Genomic DNA, 23,956 nt, shown 5'->3' with positions numbered 1-23,956 from the left:
GTATTTACAAAAATATTTAAATAGTTTAAATTTAAAATCGTTAATTAGTGGTAAATTTTGAACCCAAAGGTGGATGAGAAGGGTATTTTGGAGCCAATAGTTGAATGAGAAGGGTATTTTTGAGCCAATAAACTATGTTGCCGCCTCTTACCTGCTGCATGTGCCCCACTTCATCTTCTTCCCACTTTTTTTTAAAAAAAAACTTAAATCTCTTGGTTTTTTCTACTTTTTTTTAAAGATTTTTTTTTTCTTACGCATAGATTTGATTTAAGCTTGAATTGATTTGACAGAAAGAAAGATATGTATTTGGCAATCTGAAAATTGTGAATGATTGGTGAAATTCTATGGAAAAAGAAAGATACTGAAGTCATAGGTTTGGAGAAAAATGAGGTGGTGTTAATGGTGGGTGATGGGGGCGATGACTGGTAAAATAGGGAACATAGACGATGGCCTGAAGAAAAGAAAAGAGCGAAGAAGATGATGGAGAAAGAACGGTAAGGAGTAGAATGGGTATAGACTATAGTGACGACAAATTTCAGTAAAAATGAAGGTGGTGTGAAGAAGAAGAATGGCTGCAGCGGAATGAGCTTTAGTGTTGATGTTCAATAGGTATATGGTCGGATTGAGGTGTCTAGTGAAATATGAGCGCAACTTTAAGTTAAGCCTAGTTAAAACTTATTGATGACTTGTTCCTCATATTGCATCTCAGATCCCCTCTTAGTAGCAGTCAACTTTTAGGCCCTTCGTCATATTATATGTTTAGTATGTTTAGTTAACTGATCCTAGAACTTTGTTCGATATTTTAGAACTTTGAATTAAACTATTTAAACTTATTATCTGTCAATAATATTTTTGATAATAAGAACAAACATATTGAGTTGCAGCAAATGGCTAAGATGTTATTAACTTGGAAGTCTATTTTTCATACTATATGATTAGATACGGATTCCTTGCCTCCAAAATTCTAAACCATAAGTTTCGGATGAATGAATACAATTTTGTGTATTTTAACTTTATTTTTTCAAATAACAACATAGTAAAGAAAAAATTATAGTTTCAATAATTTTCAATAAAAAAAATAAAATAAAAGAATTACCAACTAAATGGTTATTTGTAATTGATCAATGCATCATCTAGAATGTATTTGTAATTGAAGTAGCTAACGAAGGGTCCCATGTTGATTTATACATTTTCTATTTGATAGTATAATTTTAAATAATATAATAATAATAAGGGATAAATGTGCACTACACATAGCCAGAAACTAGTACTTTACAATAAGCATGTGCATTTTAATACGCCAATAGTATCTGCATTACCACACTTTTGAATACATTATAGAAGTCATCTATTTTTTTTTAATAAAAGCACATGCATGTGTTCATGTTCTCTATACGTAGACAAGCACAAGGTGGCAAATTTTCTTAGTGGTTCAGTATATATATTTACTTCTTTACCCTTCACTTCATGGGAAGATCGCAATGTAAGAAGACATGCTACCAAAAATTCCAAAGGTACAATGAAAATTCCAAAGGTACAATGAATTGATGGAAAAAATTTGCAGTATCAACTGAACCAAGTGGAAGGTACCTCTACACTGAAGAGATCTAGAATGTTGAAATAGAAAACATTAGAATAAGGTTGGAAGAAATATTGAGTGAAATGAAAAGAAGGACCAGGCCAGTTGATTCTTTTGCCAAAACATGTTTCTAAGTATAAACTCAAGAAAGAAAATTTTGTATTCACTAATTAAGTTAAATACTAATATTATTTATTTAAAATCTATTTTTTTGAATTTAATTGTGTAATTTCATTAGTCCAATCAAATAGGAAAGAACATTACACCATAATTATCCTCTTACAAATAAATACGTCATTACAGTTATTAGGTTGTGTAATTATCAAGCCGTGTAATAATTTCAACTGATCTTAAATGGTCACCCAATTTATTTAAATTTTTTTTCTGTTTTCTAGTATAGTTACTACAAGTTTGCTTATATAGTTGGTGATGTCCGTAGTTGGAATGTAATTTTCAAAGTCGAAATCTTAAAAGTTATAATAATGAACTCAAGTTAGTTGTTTGCAAGACCTGGTTGGATTTTGTTCCATTGGTTTCGCACGGGGTAATTAATTAGGTAGGTGCAAAGTATATTGAGGTTCAAATAAGATATTAGTCCTAGTTAAAATGGGTCGACCCGACCCAACCTAGCTCAATTCAATTCTAACGGGCTAGAGATTTAAATGGGTTGGGATGGACTGATACTTTTGATTAAAAGGCCTATAAAATAACAGTACAATTCAGCCCTAAGTGGGCCTCGGGTAGGGATGAGTTGACCCTTCAACCAAATAATGAACAATATTACTCTCTTAGAAAGAGTATCGAACATTGACGTCTATGAACACGACATCAACATATACAAATTTTCATTTATGAATGACACACTTCGGTGAATAATAACAAAAATACATTATAGTCAACATAAAATTTAGCAAAAAAATGTTGATCATGGCACCATTCCTCTCACAAAAAACTAGCTAGTTTTAAGACTTGATTTTTTATTTTTAAATTTTTTTTATTGACAAAAACTTTACAAATAAAACACTACTAAACATACATAAAGTATTTTTAAATATTCATAGCCCACGGACTGACTTTTGAGGCTTGTGGTTAAGCCTACGAGGCTAGCGAACCAAATGAGGCTGGGAATGGACCAAAAAAATTAGGCACAACCCAACTTAATTCAAGGATTGAATTGGGCCGGCCTAGTGGGTCAAATCTATTTTGACATCTCTAGTCATAATGAAACAAATACTTCTATCTGTACACATTTTAAACACCATACATTGGAAGTTTTTAAAAGATGGGCTTCGTTAATTAATATCACATGGTTACAGATCTTATTTCATTATTCATTTTTACTTGTTATGTTTTGATTTTTAAAGTCAAACATCATGAATTTTAACTAATATTTTGAAATGTATATTTTCATCATAGTAATATGAGAACTTAGAAGAATTGACACTTATAATATTTTCATATAGATTTTTACTTTCTAAAATATTGGTTGAAAATATTAAATTATATAATCCAATTTAGCATTGAAGATTAGTCAAATTGACTTAAGTGAAACAAAATGTGCCAATAATATTTAATTACACTCCCTTCATACGGATTTACTTGTCAAATTTTGATTTGAAACACCTATTCAGAAAAGAAGAATTAATATAGTGAATTCACTATTTCACCTATTAATTGATATGATCCCAAATACATTTGCTCACTATATTTTTTAAATATCATAATTCAATATAAATAAATGGAGGGTATAAATAATTGGAAAAAAAAATATTCTTTATTGATTTGTCAAACATGACAAATAAAAATAGAAATCAAATTAAAATATTTAACAAATAAAAGTAAACGGAGAAGTATATATAAGTCAACAGAACATGCATGTAGTCTCGATAACTTAGCTTCCTAATCACCTAGTTAGTCTTTCACTTTGGTGGTTGAGCTTTGTTGAAGAGTCACACACCCAAGATGAAGAAAAGGGATGAGAGGCAAGCTTTTCATTATATATTATAGGGATAATGCACAAGTACCCCCTCAATCTATGCCCAAAATCTCAGAGACGCACTTATACTATACAAAGGTCCTATTACCCCTAAACTTATTTTATTAATAATATTCTACTCCTTTTCGACTTACGTGACACTATCTTGTGGGCCAACACTGGTTGACTTTTTCCTTCAAACTAGTGCCACGTAGGCCTAAAAGGGGTAGAAAATTACTTATAAAATAAGTTCAGGGGTAATAGAACCTTAGTATAGTATAAGTGTGTCTCTGGGATTTCGGGCATAGATTGAGAGGATACAAGTGCATTTTCCCTATATTATATATGTAAGTTTCTGAAATTCATCTCGTCTATTGTTGTACCTCTTGCGTTATCATTATTAGTCTCGGGGGGTCTTGTAATAATACTGCTTGATCCTCTCAAGTCGGAGGAGGAGTTATGATGATGATAATAGAAACTAGGTGTTGTGAATAAGTTCTCCATAGAAACAAATGGTCTGAGTCGTGCAGTATTACCAAAAGGCCGCTCGATCAACTCACGAATTATCTTCTTATTAAGATAGTTGGTGATGAATGGATGATGAAGTAGCATCTCCGCATTCCATCTCCAATTATGATCTCTGTCCAAACACTTACTCAGAAAATGCTTCGCATCATTAGATATATTATTTGGTATCTCTGGTTTTTCGTGTTCAATCTTCAATTTTAATTCTTTCTTATTTTTACATTCTGACCATACCCGCTTTCCCGTGAGCATCTCTACAAGTATGCATCCAAATGCCCAAATATCGACACCTTTATCCTGAATCCCACACACTACAGATTCAGGTGGTGCGTAAAGTAGAGTCCCTCTGCAGCGACTCCGCTTCTTCACTGATGTGTCCCAACAACTTTTTGTTTCAGATCTCAACGATACCCCAAAATCAGCCAATTTCACACTTGCAAGGCGGTGTTGTCCGCCAGGAAAGACAAGTATATTAGCTGGTTTTAGATCGCAATGGATGAATCCTTTACGATGAACATGACAAATCCCAACTAAGATTTGAAAAGCATAGTACGCAGCCTCTGCTTCTCCGAGCACCGTATTCGACTTATGAATTAAGTCATTCAAAGTTCCAGCAGCAGCATACTCGAGGAAGAGGTTATAAGTTTTTTTACCGTTTTCGATGCTTACATCTTCTCCAAAGCACTTAATTACGTACTCCGACCCTCTGAGGGCATGCAATATTTGTGCTTCCGCTCGGAGTGAAGACGAACGATCATCTTGGGCGGATTTGACTGCAGCAAACAATGTATAGTAATCGGTTAACGGCGTGGCAAGAGATACCGTACCGTAAGAACCTCTGCCCAACAACTTGAGCTTTTTCCAGGACATACTTAATTTATTGATGAGTAGTTAATTAGTTTAATGGCTTCTCGATCAGATTATACGTATTTATAATACTTTCGATTAGTTTTCCTAATCTTATTATATTTCAGATTAAATTCCCTTTTTCACTCTACTTGGGAAGACCAATTCTGCTATACAAAGGAAAAAGTTCGTTATTCCTTGGATATATTTATGGTTTTACCCTTGTGGTTATACGCTGAGTCTGGGGAACCAGACGGGGGTAATTTCGTCTTTGGGCTCATATTGTTGGCGGGAAGTTTTATGGGGAATTTCTAAATTTCCTTTCCTCTTTTATTTTTATATGATTAATCCATTTCTTCTATTTAAATTAATTTAATTTCCAAAACGTGAAACTATTGATTTAGCTAGGCTTCTTCTTTAGTTTTTTTACTTATTTATTATTTAAAAATGGGGTCATTGTATAGAATAACAAACTAATAATGTAAAATAAATATAGTAGCTATCGTTTGATATATTTGTGTTTCTTAGCAAACAGTTTAACTTATTTGTGTTCCTTAGCAAAATGTTTGCCAGTGTCGCTTGCCTCTCTCGCTTCATATGAGTGGGTGTCCAGGCCACTCTCTACTAAGCTCTCTCAATATTTGGTTCACTTTGAAAATAGAGTGATATGTGTTTTCAAGTACAATGCAGTCACGGTACGAATACATTGTATTTTTTCCAGCAGGACAGCTAAAAACTCTAGTACCTTGTTCACAGAACCCAAATGACCACTCGTCATCTCCATTAACCTATGTCAAATGTACACCAAATCTAACATTTACTAACACATGCTTAAAAGGATAATGACATAAAGCAGAGATATATAGAGTCTAAGTATAACAATTTGTATAAAGCGAGAGAAAATTATATATACACATGCAAAAACAAAATATATTCGTGCTATACACTTAATTATATAATATAAAAATATTTTACTTCGATTCAATTGTATACAAACGCAAATTTTATACAGATATTGCAGCGAATTATACAATTGCAGCGAAATACAATTTTCTCTCGCTTTATACAACGAAGTGTATTATAAATTGTGTTTCTATTTTGTATAAAGCGACAGAAAATTGTATATACACATGCAAAAACATATATCTTTTTCCTATACACTTATAATTATACAATATACAAATATTTTACTTCGATTCAATTATATACGAATGCAAATTTATACAGATATTGCAGCGAAATAGGCCAGCAAATTATACAATTGCAGCGAAATAGGCCAGCGAATCATACAATTGTATATGTATAGCGAATTATACATTTATATATTTGCTATGGAGCGCAATTATGCAAGCTTTGCTATAACATAGAAATATGATTTTTTGATTGCTATATGTGAAAATTGCCCTTTAAATAATCATGCATTTTTATTATTGTTGTTATTATTATTATTATCTTGACACTTTATAAAGCATATTCCTGAATATTTGTTATTGATTATCATAAAAATTTTATGTACAATATATAATCATAATATATACAATACACGTGTTAATTAAATTAGTAAGTATTTTATTTATTCATAGTCTTAAGTAATTTTATCATGTTGCTTGTAATTAATTTAAAGAATGATATCCTACGTAGTGTTACTATTTACTCGATTACTTATCAGTTAATGCAAATACAATGTTTTATTAATCCAACAAAAAAAGTTACACAATAAAATAAATATAAACGATATATAAATCACCAAAAAGATACAATTAGTAGATATATGTAAAGTTTTGTAGCAATTGTTTTCCTCTCTCCCTCTCCCTCTTGCCATTGCTTTCTCTCTCTCTCTGCCTTTCACCCCTCCCTCTAGCCCCAAAAAACATCTCACATAAATATAATTATTGTATATTGTTTTATGTATCAAATGTATTTGTATTACATATCAAATGTACTTCGTATTATGTATCAAATGTATACATATTTGGTATAAAAAATATTATGAAATTTGTCTTCTTGCATTTGTAGTCTTCCGCACAAATTGTGTTCACGAATACAATTGATATATATAATACAAATCAATTGTATACAAACTATTATAATTGTACTTGTATCAACTATATTTGTATTCTACTACATTTGTATTCATACTAAAACGAATACATTTTTACAAATCAGTTACTCGTTGATCTCTCTCTTCGTCTTAACAAGTAGATATAATTTGTAATAAAGAAAATGATAACTATAAATTTCTAAGTAAGTCAAAATTATAATCATTTTTAACGATTTCCTGTCAAACAACCCACCTTATTCAGTCTCGACCCAATTTTACTTGGGTTCTCTTGTAGAGACAAATGTGGCCCAATTTCAAATTCCCAAACCAATACCACAATTAACCCAATCTGAATAGCCCATTTTTTCTGCCTCCAATGGTTTTCTCCCTCGCCAGCCACCACTAGCCGGTGAACCCCTCTGAACACCACCACGCCGACCAAATCCCTGCACTCAGTATCCCAAAATCCAAAGATTATTTCTCCTCCGGCAAACCTTGATAAACTCTGAGAAGGCGGATATCCACCACTCAGTGACTGAGTTCTCCATTGCCGTCGTCATGTTCGTTTCAAGATATACTCAACGGCGCTCTATCAGAACCCTAACATCTCTATTTTCTCAATGTTCCTTGCTGTATATTCCATCTCTCTCTCTTTGTGTTCTCGTTCTAGTTTTGTTTAGGGTAAATCATTGTAAAGGATAACTGACTACTTCAATCCACAAATTAAGCACTATATTTTCACTTATTTGACTCAGTGTGTACATTGAACAACGCAGGCATGAGTCTATGAGGAGATACGATTCGGCGAATATAATGTCTAGCAGTGGGAATATGATGAGTTCTCCGGTCAAATATGTAAAAGTTCCTATTTGCAATGTTGGAGTACGGTGGATGTCAGGGAAAAGCATGAGGAGCAGAGTGGCAGCCAGAATGCAAAATGAGTCCAGCAAAACCCTAAGAGAGATTCGAAGGTCAAAGAAGTTAAAGTTGAAACTCATGACTGATGAAGAACGATTAATTTATAATCTCAGAAGAGTAGGTTCAATTGTTCTTAAATTATTTACACCCAGATGGGCAATCATCTCAGATTTTGATTTTTGCTCGTTAGAAAGATATGCTTTTGCATTCTTTTTCCTTCACTCTTTCGTGCATAAAAAATACTTAGGGAAGAATTAATTTTCTTGGTGAAGTTCATCATGTGTGCTGAAGTTTGGCCATAAATGTGCCATTTTGTTACTTAGCAAATTGTGCTTTGCTGCTTGTGTGTTTGTGGTTACTGAAGCTGAGTAAAACTTTCTTCTTTGCATACAGATCACAGCTTCTTTCTTGGGGTCGATCATTATTTTCTTTAAAATTAGACTAGCACAATAAGAGTCAATTGATTAAACTCTTAAAGATATCAAGTTGAACAGTCTTCCAACGTCCACTTGAAATGATCTTTATGTGTTTGTTGGTATAAGAACTTTTTCTCTGCATGCCTTTCTACCATACAGTGTTTCGACTTGTTACCATTCCATCAATCAGGATGTCGAAAAGTCAGACTGTTATTCTGTTTCTTATGTCTACATGGTAAGTGATTGGTGCATAACCTTTGTTTTAACTGTTCTAAGAAATGCAGCTAAGTGTGCCATCTTACTTCTGTTGTCGTATTATAGTGTTTTGTGTTTTCACATATTGTTTCATTTGTCAAACTTCAGTTTGTTGCATTCTTGTGTATATCTACTCAACGAAACCTTATTAATCCAACTCAAACTTCTCACTTCCTTTACTAGTGTAGGCAAAGAAAAAAGTGGCTTTGCTACTTCAAAAGTTGAAAAAATATGAGCTCCCAGATTTACCATCTCCGCGGCATGATCCTGAGCTTTTGACTCCTGAGCAACTGCAAGCGTATAAGAAGATTGGTTTCAGGAATAAAAATTATGTCCCTGTTGGTGTTCGTGGAGTCTTTGGAGGAGTTGTCCAAAATATGCATCTCCACTGGAAGTTTCATGAGACTGTGCAGGTTTGTTGTGATAACTTTCCCAAGGAAAAAATTAAGGAGATGGCTTCTATGCTGGCTCGACTAAGTGGTGGAATAGTGATTAACATACATAATGTGAAAACGATTATTATGTTTCGTGGCAGAAACTACCGGCAGCCAAAGAATTTGATACCTGTCAACACACTTACAAAAAGGAAGGTGAGCTAAAATCTCCTTTTATTTTCCTTGCCCATTGTCTGTCAATCCATTACTTATGTAAGGGCCTTCTATAGTAAGTTGTATTGATGAATTGAATATGTTTCTTTTAACTCCTTAATTTTGTATTTGACCTAGGTTCTATCTGTGTTTCATGCACGTACGATGTAGAACTTCAGGGGGTTATGTTTCTTAAGCATCAATACGATGTAAAACTTCAGGGGGTTATGTTTCTTAAGCGTCAATATTTAACATGTACTCCAGGTCCATTTGTTTTATTCAGTTTAACCGAAGTTCAATTCTCTTGCATGTGAAAGTAGTACAATGGGTAGACGGCATGTCTCATCTATTGAAAAATTGTTGATCCATCTGCTTATGGGAAGTAGTATTGAAAATTTGTTGATCCATGTGAATTGCGAACTCTTCCAATACCTATTGTATGTAATGAGCTGGATTTTCTGCAACTTGCCTAGAACTGAAAATTTGAACATGTTTAGTTGATGAGCACACAGCCACACACCTTCTGTTTGACAATGTTATCTTTGGTTTGTAGGCATTATTTAAAGCCCGATTCGAACAAGCACTAGAATCACAGAAATTAAACATAAAGAAAATAGAACAAGAGCTCCGGAGGAAGGGAATAAATCCTGATGATCCGGCTGCCAGAGCCAGCATCCAGCGAGTAGCATCCACATTCTTCAATGCCATTGATAAGAAAGAAGGAAGCCCATATGTTTTTCAGGAGGATTATGGTACCAAGTTGAGTCACAGCAGTAGTGTAGACGAAAAACATTCAACAGCTGAAGACAGTGACCAGGAGGAGCTTGACGATTTCATTGCTCAGATAGAAAAGGCAGCTGATGACGAATGGGCAGCTGAGGAAGAAGCAGAAAAAGAAGAATCGGGAAGGATTAGATATTGGAACAAAGAAGATATAGGTGGTCGATTTAGAAGATCTGGAATGATGGGAAGTGATGAATCAGACGATGAGACAGGAGGAAGGTCAAGTGGTAGGAGTAGGACATCTGGAAGGAAGATGGGTGATGACGATGAACAAGATGATGTATCTGAAGATGACAGTGAATTAGATGATGATGATGGTCGACATACCCACAAGTACAATGCTCCTGTCAGGCATCCTAAGTATAAAACAGAGAAATGGCAGAAAGGTAAGAGCAATAGACCTATGAATGATGGAGGTTCAAGAAGAAATTTTGACCCTTGTTTGAAGGGAACGATGGCTTCAGATAGGTTAAGTGACCTTGACGAAGCCATGTGGTCTTCAGATGATGAGGGCGGACAGAACAAAACACAACCAAATGAGTATAGAAGTAGTAGTGATGAGGGGGAGGATTATGATAAGATAGCAATGTGGGAATCAGATGTAGATGATGCACCTGGTTCGAGGGCATCAAGAAGGGTTGGTAATAGCTTTAGGACCAGTGGTCAAGGGCAAATGAAGATAAATGAGGATACCCGCGAGAGCAAGAGAAAGGTGAAAAGCTCAAAAGACATGGATGAAACTTGGGACAGCGATTGACCAGGATGCCAAGGGATACAGACACTGAGGCTGGTTTTATTTATGGTACTTGATCTATGCAAACTGATCAGGAAGAAAAATATGGACTATTAAGTTAAGTGGTTATGGACGTTTGTGATTTCTAGTTGAGTGCTTTCTTCACATGGGCAAGGAATCAAGCTAGCTATTTCTTCCTGTTTGCTGAATTTGTGCACCTAAATTTCTTTATTTGTAGTTTTCTTGTATCCACATTGTTTTAGGTAACAATTCCCTTCTCATAATGTTTGTCAAAGTAATTGTTGCTGCAGAAAGAGTAGTACATTGATAAATCTACAGTGGTAACGCTTGTATATTGACAGTGAACCAAATTGTCGTTTCCATAATATATATACTGTGGACTTCAATTAGTTTATAATGAATTCTTTTTTATGCTTACTTTATATTACTAAATTTTCTACTATGAAAAATAGTTTTTTATCAGGTACTATAATGTCACAATTTTATATAGTTATAGATACGGAAAAGGGCCAAAAATATCCTTAAAGTATTGAAAATGGTACAAAATTACCCTCCATCCACCTATTGGCTCCAAAATATCATTCCCACCCACCTATTGGGTCCAAAATACCCTTGTCATCCACCTTTTGGTTCAAAATTGACCACTTATTTAACGGTTTTATATTTAAACTATTTAAATATTTTTTAAAATACGTGGTGCTCAACTATTTGTTATAATTTAACTTATTTGTATAATTTATCAATTATTTCTTATAATTTAACTTTTGTATAATTTATAAATCAATTCATTACCCACCCATTACTAATTAAATTCCTCTTAATAAATCCATCACATTATTAATGCAAGCTACTGCCAATTGAGTGTTTTTAAAAATTATGGAAGTAAATTATCATACATTCAAGTGGCTAAATAAAAATTACCGATAAACTTAAAAGTCTGACTATGTTCATCTTAATTATTCTTACGTCTCAATTATGTGATGTTACTTCATAGGTAACGTTTTTTCAAAATAATATATTAAAGGTTTTAAAACAAATCATAAATATTTATAAAATTATATTTAAAAAAAGTGCATACGGGATGTATTACTTGTTTACCTTTAATCATAAATTTCTAATTCAATTTTGAAAGAAAGTGTCTCCTAAATAAGCGGCTCAACCTAAATTTAATTGGGGTTTCGATTCGGACTCAAATAATTTTGGATGTCATTTTCAAGAATCTTTTATTTTCATCGTGTTTTAGTAGTGTTTATGACGATTTTGATATTATAATTGGATTATTAATTGAGTGAGGTTTAGTAAGTAATGAGTGGGTAGTGGGTTGGTTTATAAATTATATTAATAAATTAAAATTATAATCAATAGTTGAACGCCAAGTATTTAAAAAAATATTTAAAGAGTTTAATTTTAAAACAATTAAAAAAGTGGTCAATTTTAAACCTAAAGGTGGATGACAAGGGTATTTTGGAGCCAATAGGTGGATGAAAAGGGCATTTTGGAGCCAATAGGTGGATGTAGGGTAATTTTGTACCATTTTCAATACTTCAAGGGTATTTTAGGCCCTTTTCCGTTATAGATATGTAGAAATTATAACAATTTTTAAAAGTTCAAATTGAACCATAGTATACAAATCCCTTAATGGATGGTAATTTATTATGGTAATCTAAACATACATACATATTTAACACGAAATGAGAAAAATATAGGTGAAATTATCTGATAAATCTCTATACTTGTATGCATTTGTATCATTGATCATGCTTATGTGTCATTAAAATGAATGAGTTGGCAAGAAAGTGTATCACACACATCTAAAGGCAAGTAAAGAACATATTTAACTTTAAAAAATACAAAATATATTTTTTTTAAAAAAAGTTTCTTCTTCCCCTCACCTCATCATCTTCATTCATCCCCACTCCCACTCTCCAACCTGCCACTTCAATTCCCCTTTTCAGTCATCCCTCACCCGTTATCTGCTTTAACCCCCTTTTTTTAGCCATCCCCAACTCCATATCCGCCCCAACCTCCTCTTTCGGGCTTCAACTATCCACCACCCCACCTTTGCCTCAACTCCTCTTTTCAGTCACCCCGCCCTATTAGTAGACCAATTTTTTGTTTTTTTTTTTAAAAAAATTCATTTTAATTTCACCAAATACCACCATTAAAGAGTAAAATTTTCAACTACAAAAGGCTTACAAAATAAGGAAAATAAAAGGAAACAAAGAGAGATTAATTTAGATCTAATTTAAGATTCAAGATTTTCTTTTCAAGACTTTCATTTTAATTGTCACTCTTTTTTATATAAAGAAAAATTTAAATGGAAGAAACTCTCCCCCCCCTTTTTTTTTTGTATGAAGACAAGTTTAATGAAACAAAAAGAGGCTATAAGGGTGTAGGTAATGGTGGTCATGGTGGTTTTTGGTTGAGAGAGATGGAAAATTAGAGGAAGGCGAGAGAAATAAGAATTTACTCTAAAGAATTATATTATCTTTTATTTAATATTATGATTAATGATTTTCAAAAATAGTTTATAAAAATAACGATAACGTGTTATCAATTTAAGTGACATGGATTTGACATATCATTTAGTTTAGGGAGAGTGTGATACACACATGATAAATGGGTTTAAAAATCATTTTTTGATCGAGTTCAAGGGTTTAGTTGGTAAAGAGTAAAGTAGAAGGATCCACAATACAAATACGTACAAGTACAAGGGTTCATTAGATCATTTCGCGAAAAATATATTTTAAAAAAATTAGGCTGGGAGGGTTACACGAGATGGGATAGATTTTTTTTTTTTAAAATAAAATAATATCAATTTTTTTATGGGGGAGGGGGTAATGGAGGAGGAGGTGGAGTGAGATAAGAAAAATAATTTAATTTTTTTTAGCGATAGTAATACTTTAATCTTTAATTTTTAGTTAATATTAATAGTTTATTATTTAAGTTTTGTTAAGGTAAAATATTTAATTCTTGTGTCAAAATTTTTTCAAATGAAAGTGATAGTATATTACACACATCATCGAGTAACTGAGAGTTTAAATAAGGACTTTGAAACTCTTCCACATAGTAATATATTAAGATTCACTCGTAACTAATTCATACAATACTAAATACTAATATCTCCATAACTCTAACCAATTACCAACCGATCCTTTCTCATCAAAATTTCGATTACTGCGCGTGGCAGCACATGTGAGGGAGAAATCGCGTAGGAAGCAAAAAGAGAAATTATTATTAACTAAACATAAAATAAACACACATATAATTTAGCAAATGCTAATAATGGTCAACGGGGCCTATATGTAGGGCCTACGTGGTTACCAAAAAGCACAGCTGACACTACACTTTCAAGAAAAAGGAAGCCAATAAAATCACTCTCTAACACAATTACCACTTTTTCTTTTTTCCTCTCTCACACACTCAATTCTCTCTGCAACAAACATAGAAAGCCAAAAAATTCGCAATTTGCATCAGTTGAAAAGAAAAACAAAACAGGTAGTTGATTAGGTATGTTTACTAACAGTGTGGGGGTGTTTGTTTGGAGTTAATTACTCTTGTGAATGGAAAAAAAATATCTTTTTTGATCTAATCTTGATTTTCTCTTCAGCTTCTTTTTACTCCCTTTTTTTTGGGTTGGGAATAGCTGTTTGACTCTATGAGCAAAGAAAGGCCACCAGAGCCTCTGGATTTCTTTATTTGGACTGTTGAGGTATGGGGTTTCTTTCTTAATTTTTGATTCATTAGTATTCCAGATCTTGGGAGTAGCTTTGAGGTCATGATTTTGTAATGAGGGTTTTCTTGATTATTGGATGTTGAATGTTATTTGATTTGTGTATATTGATGAGTTTTCTTGATAATACGCTGATGAGGTTGGTGTCAGCAGTTAAAAAAAATGTACTGTTTATCAATTTTTGCATTTAATGCATTATCTTTTACTGATCATAAAAATTTGCTTCTAAAATAATTTTTGATAAACTTCACTGAAACTCTTCCCAGTGTTGGTTCTATAAGGTACTCATTTGGCATATTGCTTTGCTCATTAATTGCAATTAACTCTTGTAATTGTTGCAAAGAAACATTCTAAGCTGGATGATATTTTTAAAATCTTGCTGAAGGTTCTATTAAGCGTAAGGAGATGATAAAGCAAAAAAGTAATGGAATTACTAGTGCTTGGTGAAGTTTATATGGGTCAAGAACTTGAACTTCAAAGACCAGGTGATATCCATTAGGGATCTCATTTTAAGACAACGTGTAGCTTTATTTCTTTATTGTCATGTACTTGGAATTCTTGCAACAAGGGTTGAATTTATCATGAGAAAGTAATGACAAAAGGTCTAGTAGACAAATAAGATTATATGAATTTGTATATTTGATATTGAAAGTTTTGACCATTACATATGATTAAAAAAAACAAGATATTGTAAGCGTTATGAAGCTTGTTGATTTCACGAGGCAATTGCAATCGAGAGGGATTCGAAATGGAATTCTCTCATTATCTCAAAAATGGATGAGAAGTATGGTCTTGGAATTTAAATCGTAAGAGCTCAAGTGTTACATATCCTGATATGGAATTCTTAGAGCTCAACAATGCTTTTAATGAAGTGAATTAATCTGCTTCTTGATATGGCTAGTTGAGCCCCAATTATTCTTTTGCTAATTATGATAATAACAAGATCATGAAAAACTGAATCAGTCTTTTGAAGCTTGAAGATTTCAGTTTTGAGATTAACAACTATATTGACTTTGTGAACAATAAAAAATAAAATATATTGACTATGTGCGAGAAGTGGACAATGCCTTTTCTAACTTTGAAATCTTTCAAGACATGAGTTGAAACAAATATGCATACTTGTTTATTTGCTTGTTAAGTTTGATTTACGTGTTGCTACTGCAACAACAGAGCTTTTTCTTCTAGGAAGTTTTATTAAAAATGATTTGTGAAGCAACTAGTGATTACTTTTTGAATGGTTGTCCAGTTTAATTGTTTTTAAAACATGACAAGTAGTCGAGTGCAATTGTAATGTCTACATTCAGATATTGTGTTTAAATGGTTCGTTATTTTTAAGGTTTCAAGTTGAAGATATCAGTTTTAGATTCTGATTTCAATTTAGAGAATGAACTGATAACAAATTTCTTGTTACTAACTCATCAGAAAAACAATCTTCTTGTTACCAGATTCCGTTGCCTTCTGCATCACGATTACTAAGAACTAAGAATTCATCTGACAGGTGCACAAATACTGCACGGAGTTTCAAACTATAGGTTCCATTGGACTCAGTTGGTATTTCTTTCAGATTTTTGAGAAGCACCTACTTCTCAGGTGGCTACATCCTATATACCTCAGTAGGAGCTAGTTTATCAACAATTACATCCTTAATAAAGTACAAGCACATGTAGTATCGTTGTTGCCCACTATTTCATGACATAAAAGCCCGTCTACTAATGTGCATGGACTTCTTATCTTAACAAATGCATAGAATAATCAGTTGAAGTGATGAAGATTACTTAGCTGGATAGTTTTACTGATTTTTTTCAATTTCGAGTCTCTCTCTTAATGTCTTATGATAGAATGAACAGGAGGATATACAATACTTTTGGGTCTCTACTTTATAGTAGTATACTCAGTATCTCGTGTAAAATTAGAAGATTACACTAGGACCCCTAGGAAGAGGTGGAGGACAGTTCAGCGAGTTAGAATGACTTTACATGTGATTGTGATCATCAAGAATGCTATCTTGTATAGATGCTGGTAAGCTGCCTGGCTAATATACTGCAGAAAGTTTTAATTCTGATCATCAAGAATGCTATCATCTTGTAGATACTGGTTAGCTGCCTGGCTAAGATACGGCAGGAGATGTAAACCTGCCCAATCTTTGCTACAGATTAATCCTTCTTTAGTCTTCAGTAGCTATGGAATACATTGAGATGCATGCAAGAATATGTAGTCATTTTGGGTTGTGTGAGCTTCAAGATAGCAAATGAGCAGCGCTGGGTAATGGTCTTATGAAATAGAAGATAGTCGTGACTTGTTGATTGGAGAAAATAGTTTCTTTGGATCTTTTCTTGGGGATGATTTACAGAGTTATGTTTTGTACTTCTAAAGAAATAGCTCATTGGACTTCAACATATAGGGTCGCTTTAATGGTACTTCTACCTTTTCTGGTAAAAATAGTCTAGAGGTTGGGGTAGCATGTAAGATGCTTTGTGATGCTCTTTTGCTAAAGTCTTATCTGTTAATTCTACTATCTTTCTTGAATCGCTCAGCTGTATTGACTGAGATGTCATCATAATGGAATATCCTGTACGTCTTTTCCAGCTAAAGCAATATGATATAACATAAGTAATTTTGATCACATGCTGTCTTTTATTTCGACACAATTTTATCATCTTTTTCATTATGATTGCATTGCAATATTGTTCCAGTTTCTCCCTAATTTTATAGCATATTGAAATATTAAAAATTAAATCTTCCTTCCACTTTTAGTCCATATACTTGTATTCTTTGTAAGGTATATACTTATAGTTTTTCAACCATGAGTTACTGGAAAATTACATACATGCCTCAGTCTACTTTGTGAATCGGTTTTCACATTTAAAATATCTATATGTGGAAAGAAATTAATGTGTCGTAAGTTAGAATATAAGCTTGAAAGCATTACTTGGACTCTGGGCCTCAACTATTAGCCATCTGCAAAAGTTGAGGACTTTGCCCTTTTAGATGGTGGAGGCATTAGTAGATGAGCATGGTGCTGATTTTTTCTTTCTGTACTAACAAGAGCTACTTTAACGCCAACTTCCCCTTTAAGGTTGGTACCTCGAAAAGTGATTTGCTGAACCACACGTCTCTGAATTTAAATTGTGAGAGTCATATTTGAGTATCATAACCAGAGAAAATTCTAGCCTTTTAATGTATAAAATAAATTTTAAGATTTTGCTTTTGTGAGATACTTGTAAATATGACCATTAGATTTTAAATGAGATTTAAGGCATTTAATGGATTATCTTCATTTCTTAGTGAGAAAATGGAAGGAGAGCATATAGAGCTAAAAGTGGAGTGTGTATAGCACTCGCCTCTGGAAATTGTAGCACTTACTTTTTTGTTTGTGCACTCATTGCAGCCAACCATCAAGGGTTTAAGTCGATTCTAGTGGTTAAATTGACTAGTTCTATAGTTTTTTTCAAACAATAAAGATGCTCCTTCCATCCTACTTTATGTTACACCATAAGACTATGAAAGAAATTCAAAAGGTTAATTTGATTCGTACGTTGTATTAGAAGCAGTAGAAGATAATATTGACATAGTTGTCGAAAAGTTAGTTGAGAAAATAACATAGAAAAAGTTAACTTGAACAGTTAAATGAACTAACACTTTTTTTTGAAAATTATGAGCATTGTATGATATAATTTTACTTTTTTCATCTCAAGTTAACCATTCTTTCTATGTTGGATTGTTCCAATATGTTTCCCCTTTCCTTTAATGAAAACTAATTCTAAAAATTGTTCCATTTTTTCAAAATATTAATTTATCTGTACTTTTGAAATTTAAAGCTCTTACCTTAATAATTGCGACAAAAGTAGATGATAGTCCTAAATTTAGATGAAGGGATCCTAGTAGAATTGTTGAATGTATTTGGATGTCCTGAAATAGAAAGATTGCCGTATTAATTGGGATGGATAGAGTAATAGTTAAGCTCTGATGATCAAGAGCTTAGGATAACCATCTAAATTGCAATCATAAATTATCCCAAGGTCAGCTTATATTGGATAGAGGGAGTATAATGTATGTCATGACTGCCAAAGTTGCAAGTCTTTTGGTGTAAAGCTTCATAAGAAATGTGAATTATACTGGGTAAGATGAACTTTAGTTGTCTTATTTACCTCTCAGGTCACGGCATGGAAGTCATACAATCAGATTTAAGCCCCGAAGGCTAAAGAAATGTAGTTAGGACTTAGGAGTTAGTCATTCTACCGAGCGGGGATATAATGTTTATAAATATACCTTGTAAATAAAGGGGTGAGGTAGACATCGTAATTTACCTCTTAAGCATTGACATGAAGTCTTGTGATTAAGTTCAAATCTGTGGAAGCCTAAAGAGGTAGATAGGAGTTTGCCATTCTCGAAGGGGTTCTATACCTGACAATGCGATTGCCAAAGTTTCAAGCTTGTTTTGACCTACAGCCTACAGGTATCAAGTTTCTCACATATACCTTACAGGTGATTGCAATGCAGAAGCCCTTATTTACCTTTTAAGTAGTGACAAAAAAATCATACAATCGAATTCAAGTATGAAAGTAGCCTGGATAGTTTCATAGGAGTTTATCATTCTTCAAAGAGGACAGATGCATGATAGAATCTGGCTTGAATTCCATGAATTTGCTTTTAAATCCTTGAATGTGCGTGTCATATACAATATCCACAATGTCTAATGAGCAGATTGTGTTACAATGGAAAGTGATCACTCATTTGATAAAGGGGTTAGCATCAATGAATAGCTAAAGAGATCCGTAGTAATTCATCCTTCTTTGAAGAGGAAGCACATGTGTAGGCTAGCATCAATTTCTGGAAGTGCCTGATTAATTATCTTCTTGAGAATTGAAACCGACTAAGTGACTATTTGAGTAGATACTCTCCTTGTTTTTCAAATCATTTTTAGCACAAGCTACACCGAGTATGCTCTAAGTTGGTGTGATTAGGGGTGTCATTTGGTAGCTGGTTAGGAGCTAAGTTATTCATGTATTAAATCCCACATAAGTAATACCATGTTTGGTTTGTTATTTAGAAATCTGCATGTATAAGTTATGACGGAAGCTATATATTTAACTAAAAGATATATAACTAAACCCTGCATAAAATAATATATAGATTCCTTATAACTAATCAATGTATTACTAATATCTGCATACCTCTAACCAACTACCAAAGGACCCCAAATACATGAAAAGAAGTGTTTTATTCCTATTGCAAGATTTGCACGCTTCTTTGTCCTCTTTCATGTATTGACATTTAGGTTTTTTTTATCCACAACTTCATCAGACATGGAGCCAGATATTCACTTCACAATTGCTTTCCTGGGGCTTTAATCCACGCTGATTCCGTTGATAAAGATCTTCCTTGTGCCTAATCCACCCCCAAATAATAATTATAAATTAAAAATAGTAGGAAATTGTAGAGTTCTTCCCAGCTCTTTTCGGTGGTTTGGGGATGGCAATGGCATGCTACACAGAAAGGAGATGTGTATCTTTTTCAACGAAATAAAAAACATGAGAAGGAAATATATCTTGTTCAATGACTGATTTATGTTGCTAATTTTGCTGGCAGGATGTTGGTCTATGGTTGGAAGAAATAAATCTCGGTGGCTATCGTCAAATTTTCAAAGAGAATGGTGTTAATGGGGAGTACTTGGAGGGTATGTCTATGTTCACGACTGAACAGATACTAAGGTTTATAAGAAGGTGTCACATGAAATGGGGAGACTTCATAACACTGTGCAAGGAGCTCAGGAGGATAAAAGGTGCATCTAGTCCCCTACCCCTTCCATCTCTCTCTTTCTTAATTTTATCTGTTATCTGTCCACTGTCTCAAGCATGACTTAGTTAATCAAAAAGATACTGTTACCAGTAACCATTGATAAACAAAACATCAGTGAATCTTCTGTTGCTATATAGGATGACCATAATGTTAATGTATTTTTTACTATACTTTAGTACACCTACATTGATTCAACTCATTTCATGTAGTGGCTTGCTTGAAGGGAGAGCAAAAAGTTCGCCAACCTTGGTGGGCACCGTCATGTCTCTCTATAGTATTTACCAAGGTGGCCAAGCGTAACAGGCAATCTAGAGTGGTTTCACTGAAGCTGGAACCTTGACACTGATATTGCCCTTGTGTATGTATGTTTAAGTTGTATCTTAAGAGGACAGGGAGTAGGAAAATCACTTGCCTACGTATAATTTTTCGCTTTTTCTTTGTTGGTTCTTCTTTGGAGAACTCCCTCCCCTGTCCAAGCATTTCTTATACATAGTTTTGTAGTCTGTCTTTGTTCTAAATTAGTTTTGATGAATATATACTTAAATGAAGCAAAGAGATACACTTATGTAAATCTCAACCTGCACTATTCGTATTGAAACAAAAATTGATACTCCAATACTTTGGTGCAGATTGGATGATGTTGTTATAGAAATTTGCTTATTTTGTAGTGCCACTGTCCACCTTATGCCAAACAGTTCTAATTTTCAAAAAAACATCGAATCATTATTTTATTGTCTTAGCTTTGATGTTTAAAGAAAGTTGAGCTTTGTATTAAAATTAGTTATAATAACGTTTTTTCATTATATAATCTCCGTATACAGTTTAACTAATAAAATGTTAGGTTTCTATTGTTCAATTCCATCTAATGTATTGAGCCCTTTGTATGGAGTCTTACTTTGTATTTCCTTTTCAAAACCTGCCCCACTCCTTTACACTAGCTCGCAAAGGTAATCTGCACTAGGCAAGCCTCGTGCAACGAGCTTGATCTGGAAAGAAAATTCGTTGTGCAACGAGCTTGATCTGGAAAGAAAATTCGTTGCTTTCATTGACAAGGAGTTTTGAATTTGAGATCTTCAACGTAAAAGTATCGAGCCCAAATCATTGAGCCATCGGGAGGATAATTTACAAGAGGTCATGATCTTCTTGTCGCTTAGAACCAACTCTTATGGGATAATTTCTAAGAACATGTACAATTAATTACCATAACGTAACTCTTCTAAATCACATTTAACTCTACAATGCTTGTGGCGTTTTCATTTTTTAAATGTGATATTAATTACATTCATTAACAACGTATGTTACCGTACCACTCACTAATCTATAGTATTTAAATCGTCCTAAACATCACAGATTATTCATCCAAGTGCTAATTAGCTCAGCTCAAAACACACACGAGAAGGTATGAAGCAACTCTCATCTTTAATTTGTTGTTAATTCTACACAATTATATATTCCATTCTTATAATTTTGCTTCTTTTTTTTTCATATAGTACGAGTACTAACTAACGAGGCTGTGGTACTTACTGGTGCAGTGTTAGCAGCAAATAGGAAGATGAGTAGCAGGTTGATTTTTTTGTTTGTTGTGTGTGTTCTCGTGCAAGCGACATATGCAAGGAAGCTTCTTCAGTTTCCATCAATGGACATCCCCGGCATTGGCGGACTTGACAAAATTATGGGAGGTATTGTAGGCGGCGGTGGTGGTGGAGGTGGAGGCGGAGGAGGAGGAGAGAATGGTGGATCTGGTGGAGGGATGGGAGGTGGCTATGGTAATGGATCAGGTAGCGATGGAGGCGGTGGAGGCGGAGGCGGTGGCGGTGGCGGAGGAGGCGGTAAGAATGGTGCATATGGTTGGGGAATCGGAGGTGGCTCTGGTAGAGGATCAGACAGCGAAGGAGGCGGCAGTGGTGGTGGTGGCGGAGGAGGAGGAGGAGGTGGAGGAGGTGAAGATGGTGAATCTGGCTGGGGAATAGGAGGTGGCTCTGGTAATGGATCAGGTAGCGATGGAGGCAGCGGAGGTGGCGGTGGCGGCGGCGGCGGAGGAGGTGAAAATGGCGGTAGTGGTTTTGGTATCGGAGCAGGTGAAGGTCATGGAGTTATGGCGGCAATTGATCCAGTTGAAGTTTAAAATAAAGCCTCTTTATACGGACGGATTAGGTGATCACTGATCACCTGATTTTTCTCAATTTTTTAGAAATTAGAATTAAGAATAAATAAAGACAATTGTCATTAAACCATATATTTTCACTAAATAAATGGTGTGATTCATAATTTTGTGAATTTTGAGCTTAGTTATGTATTGACTATTAAGTACTTCTCATTTGACAGATGGTACCTACAATAATACAATAAAATTAAATTCAATAAATTTATAAATTTTAAAAAATACTCTATTTTAGTTACTGCATGATACTCTATTTTTAATAATAATAAAAACGAGTTTCAATCTATCAATTCTTATTATATTTGAATATAATTTCTTCATATTAAGTCACAAAACTCACTCTTGATGGTCACCTTCCATCAATTCTTTAAGTTTCAACCTTGCTGTACTCTCTCAAATCCATTTGATCCACCCATTTTAGTTAAGTAAAATTTGGATTGATTATTAACCTACCAGCTTAATATTTAAGCCTATTTTAGATGCTCAAATTAATTCAAAATTATTTATTTCCCTATTAAGTATATTTTTTAAAATATAAATAATACAATATATAATAAAAAGATATAAATATTTTGAACTGACAAATAGAATAAGATGTATATTTATTGATCATTTTAACTTCTGTCATCAGTCAACTTGGACTAGCGGGATATAGCAGGTCAAAATACACATTAGTTCATCAATAAATACAACTCTTATTGCTTTGTTAAATTTTAAACGAATTTAACAAGTTATAATTTGTTGAGTTGATTATTTACCACCTTTAATTATATCTAATTAAAAAACAAAACACTTCACAATCTCCTTTCAAAATTAAGAAAGGGTAAAATGCAAAAAATAAAAGTGAACAAAAAAAACCACACAAAGAAACAAAAACATCCAAACCGTTATCATATTTTTGAAGAATTTAAGAGTCTTTTTTAAATTTCTAATTTTTTACTAGTGAAAATTCTACATTTAAGTTTCACCAATAGAGAAACTAGCAAGCATTAATAGGCTTTTTTATGCATAACACTCAATACATACGCATAAAGATTTATTTGAGAATATTCATTGATATTTAAGAAAAAATTGGTCTAAGTTAGGGATTGGATTATAGCATATGTTTGCGTTTACTAAGAATTTCATATTGAAAATTAATAATTGTAATGATTTATTTTATCACGATAAAATTTTAAAATTTATTTGATATATCCGTGTAGATTGTATGTGATCCAAAACATTTAAGGACATAACAAACTTGTTATGATCTTAAAGTTTCATGATCTAAAAGGTCGTAGCACCACTAAGAAGATGAAAGTGAATGTATATATAGTTAGCAGAATGACGTCTCATTTGTTAACGAAATTAACCAGACAAATCCAAGAATGACCCATAAAATCAATAAAGAGTTCTCAGTTTGATAATCATTACTATGTCCTGAACTAATAAGTTTCTTCAAATTAAATCGTAGGATCCATTCCAAATGACGTCCCTCCACCAAAGTTTGCATAATCATAAACCCACTTTGATTCTCTCATTTTAGCCAAGTAAAACTTGCAGGGGGCAGGGTCATTAGCCCGCCTATTTGATAATTGAGCCCAT

The 23,956-nt window shown here is 33.4% G+C and overlaps 4 protein-coding genes across 6 annotated transcripts; 3 read left to right on the top strand and 1 right to left on the bottom strand.

Moving 5' to 3' along the window:
- Positions 1-3,893: 3,893 nt before the first annotated feature.
- Positions 3,894-4,949, bottom strand: LOC114077897 (mitogen-activated protein kinase kinase kinase 18-like). Its single transcript, XM_027918267.1, has one exon. The coding sequence runs from the start codon at positions 4,947-4,949 to the stop codon at positions 3,894-3,896; it is 1,056 nt and encodes a 351-aa protein (XP_027774068.1).
- Positions 4,950-7,304: 2,355 nt separating this feature from the next.
- On the top strand, positions 7,305-11,080 carry LOC107026593 (uncharacterized CRM domain-containing protein At3g25440, chloroplastic). Of its 2 annotated transcripts, none has more exons than XM_015227628.2 (4): positions 7,305-7,598; positions 7,743-8,001; positions 8,744-9,145; positions 9,696-11,080. In XM_015227628.2, exons 1-4 carry the CDS (start codon positions 7,525-7,527, stop codon positions 10,680-10,682), a joined length of 1,722 nt encoding a protein of 573 aa, XP_015083114.1. In that variant the 5' UTR covers positions 7,305-7,524; the 3' UTR covers positions 10,683-11,080. The 2 variants fall into 2 exon arrangements, with proteins under 2 accessions (XP_015083114.1, XP_015083115.1); XM_015227629.2 differs by having other exon boundaries at positions 7,521-7,647.
- A 2,946-nt stretch (positions 11,081-14,026) lies between these two features.
- LOC107024084 lies at positions 14,027-20,878 on the top strand. 2 transcript variants are annotated; one of them, XM_015224974.2, is made up of 4 exons: positions 14,027-14,177; positions 14,290-14,391; positions 20,002-20,194; positions 20,421-20,878. In XM_015224974.2, exons 2-4 carry the CDS (start codon positions 14,338-14,340, stop codon positions 20,549-20,551), a joined length of 378 nt encoding a protein of 125 aa, XP_015080460.1. In that variant the 5' UTR covers positions 14,027-14,177; positions 14,290-14,337; the 3' UTR covers positions 20,552-20,878. The 2 variants fall into 2 exon arrangements, with proteins under 2 accessions (XP_015080460.1, XP_015080459.1); XM_015224973.2 differs by having other exon boundaries at positions 14,032-14,189.
- A 126-nt stretch (positions 20,879-21,004) lies between these two features.
- Positions 21,005-22,459, top strand: LOC107025681 (putative glycine-rich cell wall structural protein 1). The gene is made up of 2 exons (XM_015226445.2): positions 21,005-21,610; positions 21,744-22,459. Exon 2 carries the CDS (start codon positions 21,764-21,766, stop codon positions 22,334-22,336), a length of 573 nt encoding a protein of 190 aa, XP_015081931.1. The 5' UTR covers positions 21,005-21,610; positions 21,744-21,763; the 3' UTR covers positions 22,337-22,459.
- Positions 22,460-23,956: the final 1,497 nt, after the last annotated feature.

This window comes from Solanum pennellii, chromosome 7 (assembly GCF_001406875.1).
Source record: "Solanum pennellii chromosome 7, SPENNV200".
Taxonomy (NCBI): domain Eukaryota; kingdom Viridiplantae; phylum Streptophyta; class Magnoliopsida; order Solanales; family Solanaceae; genus Solanum; species Solanum pennellii.
This window is presented reverse-complemented; position numbering and strand designations above follow the sequence as displayed.